Below are 17,681 nucleotides of genomic sequence, written 5' to 3' on the forward strand. Positions count from 1 at the left end.
ATTACCAGTTTGCTGCTTATGGTAAAGGGAAGATCTGGTGAGAGGAGAGAGCTCAAACAACTGCAGGGGGTCATTATGAATTCAATCTGAGGCAGAGAGACCTGCATCAGGTGAGGAACAGCTGAAGTTGCAAGTTTTCCAGCTGTTTGCAAAAGCAGACCTTGGCAGTGACTGATGAATTGCACTGGTTCACCCCTACTTACTGCCTCCTTCTCTCTGTCCATAATGGTTTCCAGCTCCTCAAAATGGCGAAGTTTTATCTCCAGCTTCTTCATCTGTGTTTCCACCAGAAGGGCAACCAGGGACTTGATCTTTCTTTCTTCCACTGCTGCCAGGTGCTGAGGATAAAACAAGCACAGGTTTTTGCTTCACCAACATTTCACAAAATGAAGTGCTCTAAGGCAACAGCTCATGCCTGCATCTGGCTTCAGCCATCCTATCCCACTTCTGGACAGAAAACAGAGCACTGGATTATCCATCTTAAGCTCAGAAACAGAGCCCTAGGACAATTATTAAGCTTTTTAATGACATAAATAGGTGTCAAGTTTTAATACACAAGGTACTGTGGATGCTCAGCCCTCATCAGCAACCCAGCTTTGCCTCCAAGCCACCTGAAGCTGTGCAACAGAGAGCACTTCCAGTGGAAATGCAATGAGGCAGCAGGGGGACGTGGCCCCCAGGCAGCTGTGGGTCACCCAGAAAGTTTTCATGAAACACACAGGAGGCTTCACCTGGAACAACCCACCCAAGCAGCAAGGTGACTCCTGCAGGCCTCTGCTATTCAACTGCTTTTGTGCTCAAGTCAGTGAGAAGCCATGTATCTAGTTAAGCATCTTCCCACCACCTGCAGCACCAGACCTCCCAACCACCAGCAGTTCCACCTGGGGCTAGGGAGAGAAATCTCTACACAGGTATGAGAAGAAACTGGTGAATAAAATCATCTCCAGTTTCCTTTTATAACCAGGTTGCACAGTATTCCTGTTGAGGAAGAAAGCTGAAGGCAAAGCTGTATTTAAACTGCAAAAGCCAAGAGCAGAAAAAGGCAAGTAGGTTCTTTATAAGGCTTTAGCTTCACCCCATTTACACAGACACTTACACATAAATGATACAGGATAGATATAAATATATGCATATATGTGACAGATGAGGCAGCCTATAAAAGTGTTTCGTGCTCCAAGTGTGAAATGCATGTTAATGATGCCTTCTACCAGCTTTTGTTCAGTCTGCTGTTCAAGATGGAAATACATTCAAAATACAACAGCCATCACGTGCACTGCTTGGGACTTGCTGTGTTAACAGCCAAAGGATCTTTTCCCAACCATTGTCTCCAAGCCAAGTCCCCCTGGCACACCCAGGGCTGAGAGGGAAGGAGGGTTGGCTTCTGAGAAGGGAAAGGTGAGGGCTGAAGGGAAGAAGGGATAAAAAAAGGAAAAAGCTGGATCTCATCCAGCTCAGGCTGCAAACAGACTCATATTTAGCAACTGTGCCCCAAACGTTGGCTTGGAACTGGGAGAAATCCTGAGCTGGAGAAAGGAAGATTTATAAAACTCCCTGGTAATCCAATTTATAAACAGAATTTCTGAAAACCAGATGCTGTTGTTTCCATCACTAACACCTTGTGCAATGTGGCAGCATTCCCCTCTGCTAACAGCAATAGAGCAAGTCTTCAGTAAAACCAGGTACCATCCAGTCAAGATTCTAGGTAACATCCATTTAGGATTCTCACTAAGTTTAATTTTAAGTCAGGTTTGAGAGAACTGGAACCATCCAGCTTCATCTAACAGCACGTCACCCTGAAATTCAAACAGGCTGCACAGCTGAGCACCAACCAAACTAGTGCACAATGTGGAATAAAGTAACTGAATGGCTGACAGAACTAGAAAACACAGTGTCAATTAGTACTATCTAGCAAAAGAAACGGATTTTTAGGTAAATCAGAGTGACAGAAGCACCTTTGTTGACACACAGAACTGCCAACAGTCACTGCTCCTTGCTTGATGTGTGCAATTTTAATAATGAAACGATTAACAAAATCACCACTGCACAATATGAGGTGAAAGACAGATCTCAAAATACACATCAGGAAGGAATAAATCACTCAGGTTTTTCCTAAAGAGGCAGTTCCTTAGCCTGGCATTACCCAGGGCTTTCACATGGACAAACAACCAGTCCTTACTGATTCTGGGCTTGATGAAGAGAAACGAGTAAGACAAAATTTATAGTGATTTAAATTGCCTGACAAACACGTTGCTGCATCCCCCTGACATCACAAAGCAGTGAAAAAGAAGATGGTATGTGATGACCTGCTGGGACACAGCAATTCTGAAGGAAGGTGGAGCTGGGAGCAGCTCCAGCAATGCCTTGGTTTGCTGTTTAAACAGGGGAGCCCAGCCAGGGATGTCCCTGCACCTGTTGCCACTGGCTCTGGTTTTGCTGCTCAGAAATTCAATTTCTGGGTAAATATTGATAAACCTGGGAGAAATCACAGGACTAGTTACTAACCCACTACCAGGGTCAGTAATCACAGAATCATTCTGGTTGGAAAATACCTTTAAGATCATTGAGTCCAACCATAACCCAACCCTACCAATCACTAACCCCATTCTCCCCAGCCCAGTGCTAACCCATGTCCCTCAGCACCACATCTCCAGGACTTTGAAACACCTTCAGGGATGGTGATTTCACCACCTCCCTGGGCAGCCTGGGCCAGTGTTTAATAACTTTTGGTGAAGAAGTATCTTCTAATCTCCAACCTCAGCTTCCCCTGGTGCAACTTGAGGCCGGTTCCTCTTGTCCCATCCCTTGTTCCTGGGGAGCAGAGCCCGACCCCCCTGGCTCCAACCTCCTCTCAGGCAGCTGCAGAGCCAGCAGGTCTCCCCTCAGCCTCCTTTGCTCCAGGCTGGACACCCCCAGCTCCTTTACATTTATTCTAATTACAGGTAGTCTCATAGAACCTAACCCACCCCCTTAACCATCTTAAGCCCAGCTTTAGTCCTGCAATTAGCTAATCCCAGCACGAGCATGGGGGTGACAACTGGTACAGACAGCTGCAAAACCACAGGACACATCTGGAAAATGGACAGCACTGAAGCAGCAGCTCACTGGAATGCTGTGCTGAGGTCTGCTCACCCACCTGCCAAGAGGTCAGGGGCAACTGCAACAGGCAGAGACAATTCCTCTTTTTGCCTTCCCTCTTCCTATTTTGTGGGAGACTAGATGCTCCCCCAGGCTGTGGTTTGCCAAGGTGGGTAAGATCTTATCCAAGAGTGGATAAGACTTGTCTTTCATGAATGAAACTGAAGAAACAAAGGAAGCAGATAACACAGAACTAATGAAGGCACACAATGGGAAGCCTAAGCCCTGGAATGCTTACATTCCAGCAGGAGATGAAAAAGGTCCTACAGTGAGTTGCTGGAGCAGCAGCTGAAAGGAACCAATAAATGACAGATTTTGATTTGCCTATAAGCAGAAGATGGGATGTAGCTGCCTGCCAAAAAAAGAAACATGATTTTAGCAAGTGGGTCCCTTCTACTCCTGAAGTTTCCATCTCTAAACACCTACAACACATGAAATAAGTGGTTGATAGCCAGTGGGTTTTAAATTCAGTAGGCAAAGGGAAGTGCCCACTGGTACAATGGCTGGTGGCTGAAGCACTCTAGAGGAGGAATGAAGCTCAACAGCAAAGTTTACCACTGGAAAGCCCTATGGACAATTACAGGATGTTCTACATAACTGGCAGTTTTGGCAGCAGTGTCTCCTAGAAAGGCTGTATTCAATCCCTGCCACCTCAAACCAGCAATTCAGGGAAGTCATGAGATCAGTGTCTGGCAGGAAGTCAAACTGTGACCAGAAATGTCCTTTTTGGCCAATGTAAGTGACAGATCAAGAGCTACAGCAGAAGCTCTGCAGCTCAATCACAACCAGGCAAAAGCTAAAAGCCATCTGCAGGAGAGAGGACATCTTCTATCAGGTGCTACTTATGCCCAGAAAGGAAAAGCTAGCTTACATTGATACAGGAATCTGAGAAGAAAATGAGGAAGAGAGACTGAAATAATTCTATTGGGTTTGTACTAGAGCCATAACCCCTAAAAATGCAGGAATACAGTCCCACCCCTCCACACAGGCACTCACTAGGTACCATTTCTCAAATGAGTGGCTTCACCAATAAGTTGTCCTATCTGAAAAGAACAGGAAAATTCAAGTCTTTTTAACCCATTTCCCCACAGAAGTCAACTACAATATTTCTCTGACATAAAATTGTGAGGATAACAACTTTGTAACAGCTCTTCACACGGCCAGGTCTTGAGTTTGTTATGAAGAACTGAGCTAGTCTCTCAGACAAGACACAGCTCACTGCAAGCCTTAATACTGTCTGGGTTTAAGTGCAAATGGAAAGAGAAATCCCTATTGAACCTTAATTCCACTCTGAAGCATGACTATCCTAATTATAATACATTATTTCCTGTAATATAAAGCTAAAATTCTTCTACAATATTATTACCATAATGAAAACTGCCACTAGCCAAGTCCCTTCTCCCTCCAGCACTGGCTGTCACCAAGGGAAGGGAAGTAGGAGGAGAGCCTCTTTATCTAGAGCAAGTAGCCTTCCATAAAACAGAGATTAAATTTCATGCCTCCTTTTTTATATATATGTATATATATATACATATATATATGCAGGGTTTTTTCAACTTGGCTGAAAATATCTGGAAGTCTGATGAACTGAAAGTAACTTACTAGCAGTAAAAGACAAGTCTTATGTCTTGGAAACCCATCAGGAAATCAACAGGATCCATGACCTTTTGGTATCTGTAAACTAGGTGACTTGCAACTTGGCACTGAATCCAAGAGTGGTTAAGAAACCCAAACTACAACTGGAATCAAAATAAAAAAAATATGTGGAAAGATTCTGAAATAGATATTCTGCAAGAAGCAAAGGCAGTTTGGTTCCTGCAAAATGAGAATTCAAGACAACATGCAATTAGTAATTACAGGGTAAAGAAAAGCTATTAGATAGGACACTGATTCAAACCTCAGCTCATTGAGAGACAAACAGAAGTTGAATGGTAGGAGGAGAAGAACATATTTTCACCAAGACACACACCTCTGAACACAAACATCATGCAGTTGCCTATCAAAAAATGAGTGTTAGAATTGAGCACTGCCTGGTTTGTACAGATTCCCAGCACAGCTGGCTTGGGTGAAGTCCTCAGAACAGCCAGAGGCACAGGGAGAAAGGCAACCTCACATCTCTGTCCTCAGCATCACAGCCAGACCTACTGAGCAGGGAAACGCCTTCCCAAATATGACCAGCTCAATTTGTCGCTGTTTCTGACTTCATCAACTTCATAATGATAACTGCAGCTGCCTACATTAAAATCACACCTCGTTTCACTTAGGAGTTCAAGCAGAAGAAACTGAAGATGGCACTTGTGCTCTGTCAAGGTACCAGAACATGAAACCACAGAGATCTGGAACAAAGGGCCATTTTAAGAGAGTTCTCATGTGAACTGGAAACCAAGCCAAGGGAGATGTGCAAAAAACAAACCTTTGCTTTGGTGGCAGCTGAGGCCAGGGCAGCAGCTGCAGCTGTAGCGACGTTTCCTTCCGAGATTTCATGTTCCACTTTCTTCTTTCCAGCCTCATTCTCTTTGTCTTTGCTTGCATCAACGTTCTCCTTGTTCTCTTCTGCCTCCTTTTCTTCTGGAAGAGATTTCCCACCAAGGCTGTTACGTCCATTTTCCCCTTGTTAACACTTTGATTAGTCAAATGAATTCATCCCCACACTGCCATGCTCCTATGGTGCAGTGCTGCTGCTCATCCAACTGCTGACAGGGGAGCAGATCCTGAGAGGACCTGATCCAACAGCCAGGGCAAGTTGAAATGCTTTTAGCTTCCATCCTATCAGTTCACCTTGTGCCATCAGCTTACTTCTCATCAGAACAAATTTCAGCTGCATTTCCAAACCAGCTCCTTTATTACATCAAATCCAAACGCTTCTTGTTCTACCTGGTGCTAAAACACTGGATGTCAGTTCCAGGCAAAGAACAATATATCCATGTGCTACATGTTAAAAATAAATAACAAGAATGACTCCTGCAGGAAAGCCCCTCAGGACTGCCCAGCCTGTCACACACAGGCTCTGCATCACTTCACAGGGAAAATGAGCCAACATATTAACTTCCAGGGGTAAAAGTGAGCAGTCCCATTTCTTTGCATCAAAAATGATAAGAGTGCAAAACAGGCCAAAGAAAATGACTCCTATGACCTACACACACTGTGCTGTTCCAATTTCTTCCCTCAGTCACTACACACAGTGACAGAAGCTCAGCTGAGGTTGAAGACAAGCTCAGGAAAGAATTTAGTGCCTGAGCTTTCAGTGAAATTAAACTAGAATATTTACTACTGAACCATGAAGCTGCCTGATGTGCAGAAGGCAACATTTCTGCCACAGTTGAGTTTATAGTCTATTCCAAGCACTTTATAGAAGGCTATTAAAGCTAACACAGCTTGAGGAACAGCTGGGAACCATTACCTGGTTTGGGGTCTGCTGCCACTTCACTGTCTTGCTCTTTTTCTGGATTTCTCTCATTTTCTCCTTCTTGTACTTTATCACCTTCTTCAATTTCACTCTCTGCTTTGCTCTCAACCTAAATGGGATGAAAGATAGTTTGAAGAATGAGAGCTGTGAAAGACATTCACTGTTAACTGGGTTTATAGCTTCCAAATCCATTCACTCTCATAAAAAGAGATTAAATTGTAAAGGTTGACTTTGCTACTAAAGCCCATCTTGACAACCCTGAGGCCTGAACAACTACTACACTGGACAGAAGTCTGTGGGATTGGGAAACACAACCAACTTGGGTTCAGCTGAGGTGACAGGTAAGAACATGATCTGCCCTGCTGTGCTGCCCTCATTTATTCCAGTCATTTCTGCCTAAGTTTCATACACTTTCCAGGATCTTACACCTACCCACACAGCTCCAAATCCTGCAGAACTCATGGTCACATCAGCATCCTGGGGCAATAAATGCTCCAGCTAAGCTCCATGTGACAGGAGGGTGCTTGCTGGGCAGGAATGGGTGGAAGAGAGGAACAAAATGAAGCATAATAAAAATGTTTCTTATTAAGATCTAGGTGCCTGAACTTAACATCCATGAAGTTATCTTGGATCTTGGGAACAATTCCTTCCTGGAAAGGGTTGCCAGGCCCTGGCCCAAGCTGCCCAGGGAAGGGGGGGGGAGTCCTCATCCAATTTTTGTCCACCACTGCCCTCAAGTCCCTCTCTCTGCAGGGCTGCTCTATCACACCATTCCATACCCTATAATTGTAACAAGGATTGCTCTGGCCCAGGTGCAGGACCTTGCACTTGGCCTTGTTGGACCTCATGAGGTTCACCTGGGCCCACTTCTCTAGCTTGTCCAGGTCCTTCTGGATGGCATCTCATCCCTCTGGCACACTGACCACACCACCCAGCTTGGTGTCACCTGCAAACTTGCTGAGGGTGCTCTCAGTGCCACTGTCTATATCGTTGATGTAGATGTTAAACAGCTCTGGTCCCAGAACAGACCCCTCAGGGACACCACTTGTCATCACTCTCCATCTGGACATCAAGCCATCGACCACTACCCTCTGGATGTGACCATCTAGCCAATCCCTTGTTCACTGAACAGTCCACCCATCAAAGCCATATCTCTCTAATTTAGAGTGAAGGATGTTGTGGAAGACCATGTCAAAGGCCTTGCAGCAGTCCAGAGAGATGACATCCCCTGCTCTTCCTTGTCCACTGATGCAGTCACTCCACTGTAGAAAGCCACTAGGCTGGTCAGGCAGGACTTTCCCTTAGTAAAGCCATGTTGGCTTTCCTGAATCACCTCCCTGTCCTCCATGGGCCTTGCAGGTTCAAGGAATTAATTTCTAAAGATCTGATCTTCATGGGCAGGATGCATCAGCCCTAACATCAAAGCCACACACCTGTAACCCAAAGTTAGGCCAGACTTGTACCAAAGAGGAGCTTTATGGACCTGTTCAGCTAGAGGCTGTTCCCTGTGGACACACACACTGACCAGCAGGCTGCTGGCCACCCTTCTCACACAGCTTTGTAGAACATCATCATTCAAGTTCCTCGGTGTCAGAACTCCCTTTTCAGAACCAATCTCACCTTCTCAGACTGCTGCCCATCTGTCTCTGTTTCCATTTTTTCTTCTTCAGCTCCATCTGAGAAAACAAATTAATAAAGTATTTTAGAATTACCAAAATATCAATTTAGCAACCTCAACATTTATTTCAAGGTTAGATGATATTTTCTGTTCTCCACAGACAGTGGTTTGAAAAAAACTACAGCACTAAACTCCTGGGAAGACTAAAAAATAATTTTAGTTTAAAAATCAGGTTTATTTGCAATTTTCAGTATAACTGGTTTTGCAGGACAAAATATTATCTGGGCTCTGCTGAAACAACCAGTTTGCCCATGTAGAACAATCCCCAGCTGCATCAGTTTTAGCCAAAGGACAGGCCAAGGCCCAGTTCTGCAACATTCAGCTCATACAGCAACAACGCTCAGTAAGTCACAGTATTTTAAAATGTTTTTCCCAAAACAGCCAATTTGGTTCTGTAGCTGATCATCAGTTGGGTGATGAACCTTAATTAAGGTGCTGCCAGACTGGGAGTTCCTTCTCAGCACCAGATCCCCTGAGCTGCTTTTCAGGAAAGGTCCATCCAGAGGCACCATCCCATGCTCCAGGTCAACCCAAGATTCCAATTCCATTTTGCAGGTCGTGCAAATACCAGGATTTTCCAAAGGAGATTTCAAGCTCATTATTCAACACCAGAGTAACATTCAGCAGCAGCAGAATATCAAAGCACTGACCCTGTTCTCAAACACAAAGGATCTCTGTTGTTTCTGGCCCCAAACCCCACCAGTTCATGGCAGAGAGCAGTGATCCTCTGCACTGGTTTGATGGGAAACCTCATTCATACCCTGTGGACCTGCTGCTCTGCCTGAATCATAGAACCATAGAATGGTTTGGGTTGGAAGGGAACTTATAAATCAATTGGATCCAGCCCCCTGCCATGGGAAGGGACACCTCCCAGCAGCCCAGGCTGCACAAGCCCCATCCAACCTGCCCTTCAACACTGCCAGGGATGGGGCAGCCACAGCTTCCCTGGGCAACCTGGGCCAGGCTCTCCCCACCCTCACAGCCCAGAATTTCTCCCTCCCATCTCAGCTCCAGCTCCCTCTGCCAGCTGGAAACCCTTCCCCCTGCTCCCATCCCTCCCTGCCCTTGTCCCAAGCCCCTCCCCAGCTTTCCTGGAGCCCCTTCAGGCACTGGAAGGTGCTCTCAGGTCTCCCTGGAGCCTTCTCTTCTCCAGGCTGAACACCCCAACTCTCCCAGCCTGGCTCCAGAGCTGCTCCAGCCCTCCCAGCACCTCCGGGGCCTCCTCTGGCCTCTCTCCAGGAGCTCCATGACCTTCTTATGTGACTGCCTGGCTCTCCAGTCCTGTATGGCTCTGCATGCTGTTGCACCCAACACATTTATCCCAAAACCATACTGAAATTGTATTCAAGCCCTCAGAAATACATTCAAAGCACAAAGTTTGAGTCAGAGCTGCACAGTGAAGCTTAAATCAAAGAAATTAGCCAAAAGGCACAGAGCTATGGTAGATGTTCTTGGACAGTGCTGTCTGAGACCTCATCCTTCATCCTCTTGTTTCTTTCTCAGCTTTAATTGCTAAATCTTTTTGGTTGGAAAAGACTTTTGAGATCATCAAGTCCAACCATTAACTTAGCACTGCCAAGTCCACCACTGCCCCATCCCTGGCAGTGTTGAAGGGCAGGTTGGATGGGGCTTGGAGCAGCCTGGGCTGCTGGGAGGTGTCCCTGCCCATGCAGGGGGGTTAGAACTAGATGATCTTTAAGATTCCAACTCACACCAGCTTGTGATTCTACAATTCTAAACCACATCCCACTAATGATACTGATACTCGTGGGTTTGTACTCAAGTGTGGATCAGTGAGATGTTCCAAGTTAAACCCCAACGCCTTCTTTGCCTTCTCAGTGCAAAACAGCTGTACTGCAGCTGCTCAGGAGCCCCACTGCAGCTGCCCAGGGAGGTGCAAAACAAGGTAGGAACCACGTTTGAGCACCAGGCTGGTTGCTGGTTAGAGATACAGCATGAAAAGAACATGTACTACCAGCTGAAAGCTCTGATGTTCTTCTGCATCCATCCAAACAACTGCAGCAGAGCTGAGGCTGCCTGAACTCACCTGCTGACCCTGAGGTCATAGGACAGCCTGCTCAACTCCCAGTTTCCCAAGAAGCACTCTTCCCAGGATGCTCTGAAAAACCAGAGCTGGAGCTGCACCTTCAGTGCTAATGCTGAACAAGACAACAGCACTGGCTGAGCTCCTTCTCCCCAGTGGCTTCAGGTACTGCTGATGGACACTGTAAGATGTGCAGGGCTCTCCATAAAATCACCTGTTGGGCTCTTTGGCCAGTAACAACTTTCTGGACCTCTCCAGGAGGTGGAGCTTCAGACTTACAACATGCCCTAAGTCTTCAGGAGAATCACATGAGTCTGCCTGCCAAGGCTGGCCCCCATACTGGAGTCATGGAAAAAGTGAAGTGTGCTGAGCAGGAGTGCTCAGGAGGAGAGCCCTGGACAGGCTGCCCAGGGCAGTGGTGGAGTCATCATCCCTGGAGGTGTTCAAGAAACATGTAGACATGACACTATGGGACACAGATCAGTGGGCATGGTGATCAGACTTGTTGATCTGGGGAGTTCTCTTCTAACCTTAATGATTTTGTGAGTCTATGACCTCTATGGAGAGCAGAGGCAGGTCCCTTACACCACTGCAGCCTCCAGCTCTGAACTGACCATCAAAAATCTCCATGCAGTGTCTGATCAAAGAAGTTGTCCTCTCCTCAGAGGTCAGAACAGAGGAGTACAAGCCATCTGGGAAACTGTCATAGGATCTAAGTCATAGGATCTACAAGGATCTAACAGGAGCCATTGGGACCCTTGGCATTCTCCCTGCTGTGGATGTGTGGGTCTGGACCTGCTCTGCTACACCTTCCTATCTGGAACCCAACACAAGCCTGCAAGACACCCACAAAAACCTGACCTTGACCACAGGCACCTTCAGAGTGTCAACCCACCAGGCATGAAAACCCTGTAGCTCCAATGCCCAACCATGTGCTTCCTGCTGCTGCTCATTTTGCTTGTTTTTTCTGGCTGACTAGACTGAGCTCTTCAAGCCTCTAACCTGTTATTTTCTGTCTGTCTGGCATCCACACAGCTCTCACAGATCTGAGGAGCTCTGCCAAAACACAGCCAGGTGCCCTTGCCTTACAGACTGCTTGGTGAGTAGCAGCTGACCAGTTATCATCCCAACTTCAGTGTCTACAACAGACTAGTTAACAGCCTAACTACCAGCAAGACCAAAATGAGGAAGGGGAAAAAAATTCAAAAAACCTGTAAAAATCTTGTGTGACCACAGGCTGGATGCACCTACCTGGAGAGAAGAGTGTGTTTGAACAGCAGTGTCTTCTGGTGCTGAGTACCCACTGCCTGGTGCTCAGCCCTGGCTCATTAAGTTATTCCTTTACAAAATGCTAATTTAAGATGTTCCTACTAAGGACAGCAGGACTCAAGAGTAGCAAGTGCATAGATGGAGAATACCATGATGGTGTCTGAATAATGTCCTTTTTTCTGAAATTTAGCACATGGATTATCTAAAAGGCCATGCAATCCTGACCCATTTGCAGCACCCAGTTGTTCTGCAAGAAGGGACACGAGGGAAACACCAGCACAACCTCAAACTCCTCCTCCTCCAGGATTTTAGACCTGCAAAACCTACAATTTAATGTTCAGGAGCATTAAAGAAGGAAATTTCTGAGATCATGGACTCCAACACATGCTGCCACACCAACACAAAACTGCTGGTGGAAAGCCCTGATCCACCTCTAAGCTCCTGAAGTCATGAGCTGGTGTTGGGGGTTCATTTCTGTAATCCCCATTTTACTGGTAATTCCTGTGTGCTACTCTGAAGGAACAGAGGTGTCCACAGTGCTCTGCTTTAACAGTAACACTTCTGTAGAAAAAGTTTTATAGAAGTGCCTTCCATATGTAAAAAAACTTGAATGTCTCACTGAATGATGATGGTTTTCCTCTTGGCTCATTTAAAGATGATAAACCTACTGATCTGAAGTATCTGCCACCATAATTCAATTTATGGAGGATGGAGACATACCTCCTCTGAAGTTTTATCTCCATGTTAGGATTTAGTGACCTAATAATGTCACAGGGACAATCTAGATTAGATTTTGTCAGACAGCTATTTCCAGCCTAGAAGCAGAGCTCCAAATTGGGCTGAAAAGTGTCACCCTTCCCAGTAAATGAAAGGGGAAGCTTAACAAAGAAAGCTTTATTTCCTCCTTTAGCAGCAAACAAACAAACAGAGAGACAAAGTGCAGAACACTCTGAGCATGGTTGGGTTGGTAGAATAAAAGATCACGAGCCTGAACAAGAAAAACACTGCTCAGAAATACACACACTTTCATTCTGGTGTGACACAACCCAAACACCTTCCAAGATTCCTAAGATTGGGACACAGTGCAATTGAAAGAAAATATTTTACCTAAAAAACCCCCAAACTTAACCCCAGGGAGAAGTGGAGCAGTTCTGAAGATCTGCTTCCTACAAGTCAGAAACAGGGCAGAATAGCTCTTGTCTGGACAGTTTTCAAGTCAAAATGGGGACCCTTCTGTCTCTTAAATGACTTGGTAATTTATTCACTCTTCTGGAAGATAAGAACTCGGAGTCCAAGTTCTCCAGTCTAGAATCAGGCTGAGCAGAGACTCAAGCCTCAGCATCCCACCCTGGCATGGAACATCTTGACCTCCAGGCTACTGCCTGAGCCCTTGGAGGCTCCTAATCCAAAGGAGCTCCCACAGAAACCTGCAGCTCCATATTTATGCTCTGAGGGAGCAGAAGAAATTCCCTAGAAGGTTCCTGTCACACAACTGCACATGATGTGCTCAGGAATGCAAACTTCACAGGTGACAATACTCCTTGCTGGATTCTGAATCACATTTGAGAGAAAGAGCAGGATGAGTCTGTGGAGCCTTAGCAATGAGCACATCTAGAATTATCACAGATCTTGAGTGTTTGGGATTAATTCTCTGCAAGTTTTAGGGCAAGGTGTATTAAATACTCTTTATTTATTTCACAGAAACATAAAAGGGTTTGGAAGGGACCTTTAAAAGGTCATCCAGTCATATATCATCCACCTCCCAGCAGCCCAGGCTGCTCCAAGCCCCATCCAACCTGTTCTTCAACACTGCCAGGAATGGGGCAGCCACAGCTCCTCAGGGAAATTTCTCAACTGCTTTGTAGACCACCAAGAATTAAGCAACAGCTCCCACAGATGAAGCTCCAAGGACACAGGACACCTCAGAAAGTCAACTCCTTCCCACATACCCCTTAGAGAAAATGTTCTCAAAGAAAGAAGCACACCTCACAGTGAGGAAGATAGGACATAAAGAAAAAATTCTTTACTGAAAGAGTGATGAAGCATTGGAACAGGCTGCCCAGGGCAGTGGTGGAGTCACCACCCCTGGAGGTGTTCAAAAAACATGTAGACACAGTGCTGAGTGACATGGTTCAGTGGGCATGGTGGGGTTGACAGTTGAACTTGACTACTATCTCAGAGGTCTTTTCCAACCTTAATAATTCTGTGATTCTATGAAAAGACCCTCCCTTGCATCACAACAGATTGACAAGACAGTTTCCAAAGCCAAGTGTTCTTTTATATCCCACAGGGACACGTTCAAGTACAGAGGAAGTCAGCAGGTACGTACGTGTGACAGTAAAATTACTGCAAACGTTCTGATTTAACTCAGGTTTTCTAGTCCTGGCTGTAATAATAAATATTATTTTAAAGTCAGGATGACAACTTTAGGCAGGTTGTAGTCAATGGTTTTTGAAACCTGTTTTCTTGTGTTAGTGACTCAGCCCTTATCTGCAGTGACAGCTCGATGCCTCTGCAGCTCCCGCTGCCAAAAGCCCTTCTGCTCTTGTGTACACCCAGGGGCCCGGGCTGAAACACCATCTTCACAAGGAAGAAGAACATGAAAGCTATCAATTATTGGTTTGGAGGTGAAACAAGTTTACCTGGGTTGAAGTAGGCTTTTGCTTCTAAACTACAGGCTACTGAAAGCACCTCAAGTCTTGTAAAAAATTAACCTCTAAAGGAAACGTGAAAGGATCAGAAAAAAGACAAAACATCTACGTGATAATGAAAAAAAACTACTCCTGCTTTTCAGCTGGATCCAAACCCAGCTGTACTGCTTTCCCTGCATCATCTCACCAGGTTAATGAAATACATAACACAATGCACGCAGGAACTGATGAGCTGCAGATACACAGCCCTGTTACAAAAGGGCAAGACTTCACTGGGATGAGAAAGATGCTGTGATCCCCTTTCCATGGCACCAGTGCTGCTCCTTAGGCCTCTTCAGCAGGTTTGGTGTTGCACCTTGCAGGCTGCAGGCAATCAAATTAATGCTACTTCTTAAATCAGCAAGAAGCAGATGGTTGTGAGACACCACAAGGCACCTTTCAAGAGGGAGAAACCACTTGTAGAACAGGCAACATCACCTCTTCATGCCCCTCTTCAAACCTGAAGCAGCAAACACCTTCTGCCTCTATGGAAAGTTTGTTCTGGTTTTATTATCTCCAAGAACAAGCAGCCCTGTTTCATAATACATCAAGAACTTATAACTGACTTCTGATGGGGCACGGTGACTTTACAAAGAAGTTGAACTGACTTTAGGTCAACAAGTAAAACCATAAAAAATACTTCCACAGTAAGAATTGACTGCCTGACCAGCAATCAGACACTTGCAGTGTAAGCAGATCCAGAACCTCCATCGTCACCACAAGAACAATAAGCAGAACTCCACATATAAATGCACAGAACCACTAGCGTGAGCTTCAGCTCAGCAAACAGTTTAAAGATGCCCTCAAGACATCCCAGTTTCCTTTTTTTCACTAAGGCAACACACGCAACCTGTCAGAAGTCAGCCTTCAATATTAATATTTAATTGAGAGGAAAGCTACTGGTGCTACGGAAAAATCCTGGGTCTGAAGATGATAACTTTGCTATTATCTAAACCATAATTTACATTTTCCACAGCAAGTCAGGACTCCACAGCCACCAGGGCTACCTCTGTTCCTGCCTCCTGCAGCTGGTGGGGTAGAGCTCTTCCACAGAGGTTGCTGCAGCTGTCGTGTCCATCACTGAGGCCTGATGAGTTCAACCCTCCCGTGCTGCAGATCCAGCTCCCAGACAACTGGGAACATGTGAAAGGAACAAAGCACTCCCAGCCTGCTCCTTTTTCAGCCATATTTGCATTATTCTAGAGCTCAAGCACACCATGGACAGCATGAGAGAAATCTTCTTGCCACAAATGAAGATAACTTCTCCAGTAGACATAGACTTGGGGGGAGTTTTCTACCCACATTGAGAACGATGCAAAATCATCCATGAAATGTTAAATTCAACCATGCGTTGAAGCTGCTGATGGCTGTAGTGGAGCCAGAACATCAGAGCACTGTTCTCTCAGAGGTCCCAGCCACAGATGAGCTGCAGCCTGAAACATCCCTACACTTGTGCCAGCAGAACTACTTTTAGTGAAATACGTGGAACAGCAAGACGTAAACTGCAGGAGTAGCTGCCTGCAACCCAGGCACTTGCACGTGTGTGCAGCCCATGCACTCAGCACCTTTGGAAAGCCATTAGGGGTGCATGTACTCTATGAGGAGTTAATTGGAACTACTCAGTACCACAGGCACAGAGAATATTTCCCTTCTCATGAGCCTGAAGAGCTTGCATCCCTTGTGGCCCTCAATTCATCTTCATTACAACAGACAGAGCACCTTCACCTCCCCACTCTGTAACCCATGGTGAGGCACCAGCCTGAAAAGAAGTTTCTACCATACTTACCACAGCAGCTGAACCACCTGAGTCCCCCCTGAGCTCTACTGAAGCCTCACTAGATCAATTCAAAAGGAACCATCATCAGCTTTCAGAAAAACTAAGGATCTGAAAGAGGATACTCTTGGATATCAATAAAAGCTCCTGAAGCTCCTGCAACCTACTCAGGTCATATTTTCCCCTTTCACATTCCATACTGCCTGCAGCTCACCAAAATAAAAGGCTTTTAAATTATTATGGAGCTATGATGTAATTTTATTTTTAAAATACAACAACTGATGAACTTTAGCAGGGAACCCAAAGGAGATATTTTTAATTCTCTATAGTGACATTTAAATAGAAAGCTTCAGCTCTAGCCATGCAAACACACAGCTCCCTCTCAGCAGCTGCACCCCACTGGAATGAATTCAACACACCTCTGCGAGTGCAAGCCATGGATTCCCCCGTGCCCTCCAGTGCAAAGCTGTTTTGGAGGTGGAAGGCACCACAGATTGTTGAGTGACCCAGTTCACTCTTGCTGAGCAGCTCCCCCAGGGAGAACCATCTGCTGTTGTCCTAATTCATTCCATTAGTCACAGCCCAGTACAAATCGCATTAACTCTGCCAGGACAGCCCGACTCGCAGAGCTCCCCACATGGCTCACAGATCATCCTGGGATGGTCATCTGCTCTCCAGCTCCCCATGCTAAATGACAAGCACTTCAAAACCTCTACCTGCAACTTGTGTTGCAAGGGTTAACTGCCAGACTAGCAGTATCACCAGTGAGGTAGCAATGCTCAAATTGCAGGGTCCTGAGAAGGACTGAGAATTAAGACCCAAACCAGCAAACATGTTACAAGGTCCTTAACAGGTACATCCTACACTGAAGCCTCAGAACATAGAAACAAAAACCTGTCAGAAAAGTTTAACTTAAGCTGAGCTTTTAAAAAAATAACTATCAACATAAGCCTCAGATGGAGCAACACAAAGATTTTTTGTTTGTTTATGGTAACTTGAAAATAAACCCCAAAGCCCTGGCCCTTTCAACAGAGCTTGGGTGCTGATGTCAGATGTGCACAACAGGGAGAAGCAGACATTCCAGAGGCTGGGGTGCCCCTTTCAGCAGGCACTCCCCATCTTCCCAACGTGCTGAGCTGCCTCACATCAAGTCTATCCCACTTGTGTAGAAGTAAAAAGTGTAGCACTGAAAAACGCAACAGAAGGATGGAATGATCTGTCAGTTTCTGTGTAAAAAACATCTTCATGAGCTCAGTGGTACTTTAAAATCTAATTTAAAAGTGCAATTTTACAATGGACATTAAGTACTATAAACACTTTGTCTTCACCTGTATGACTAGGAGCTGATAACTGAGCAGCTGACTAGAACCCACAGGTCCCTTATGATCCCATCACACAAGCTGACACCTTGCTCATGTCTGCAGAGGGGGTGACAGCAGGTCAACTATGAGATGTACAAACAGCCCAAATCAAACCCTCCAGTCAATCTAGATTACACTCTGCCCACTTTGCCCAAAGCTATACATGCCTTTAAACATCTAGTCACTATATTCACCAACACAATTTGTGATAAGCTGAACAAAGGAGCAGCCAAGAATGCTGGAGATAAAAATAAAGATCAACAAACAAGTCAGTAGATCTGAACCACACTCAAGAGGTGAAAGCCTTTGAGGGAGGCAGCAGGA

General features: G+C 45.6%; 1 protein-coding gene across 1 annotated transcript in view; it reads right to left on the minus strand.

Moving 5' to 3' along the window:
- Nucleotides 1-17,681, minus strand: part of SMARCC1 (SWI/SNF related, matrix associated, actin dependent regulator of chromatin, subfamily c, member 1) — an 85,661-nt gene that overhangs the window by 19,651 nt on the left and 48,329 nt on the right. Inside the window, exons 21-24 of the mRNA XM_010008543.1 lie at nt 8,162-8,217; nt 6,536-6,650; nt 5,549-5,703; nt 204-338 (exon numbers count right to left, since the gene is read on the minus strand). Of these exons, the coding sequence (XP_010006845.1) occupies nt 204-338; nt 5,549-5,703; nt 6,536-6,650; nt 8,162-8,217 (461 nt within the window). The remainder of the gene's footprint in view (nt 1-203; nt 339-5,548; nt 5,704-6,535; nt 6,651-8,161; nt 8,218-17,681) is intronic.

The sequence above is a fragment of the Chaetura pelagica genome, unplaced genomic scaffold (assembly GCF_000747805.2).
Source record: "Chaetura pelagica isolate M959 unplaced genomic scaffold, ChaPel_1.0 scaffold612, whole genome shotgun sequence".
Taxonomy (NCBI): domain Eukaryota; kingdom Metazoa; phylum Chordata; class Aves; order Apodiformes; family Apodidae; genus Chaetura; species Chaetura pelagica.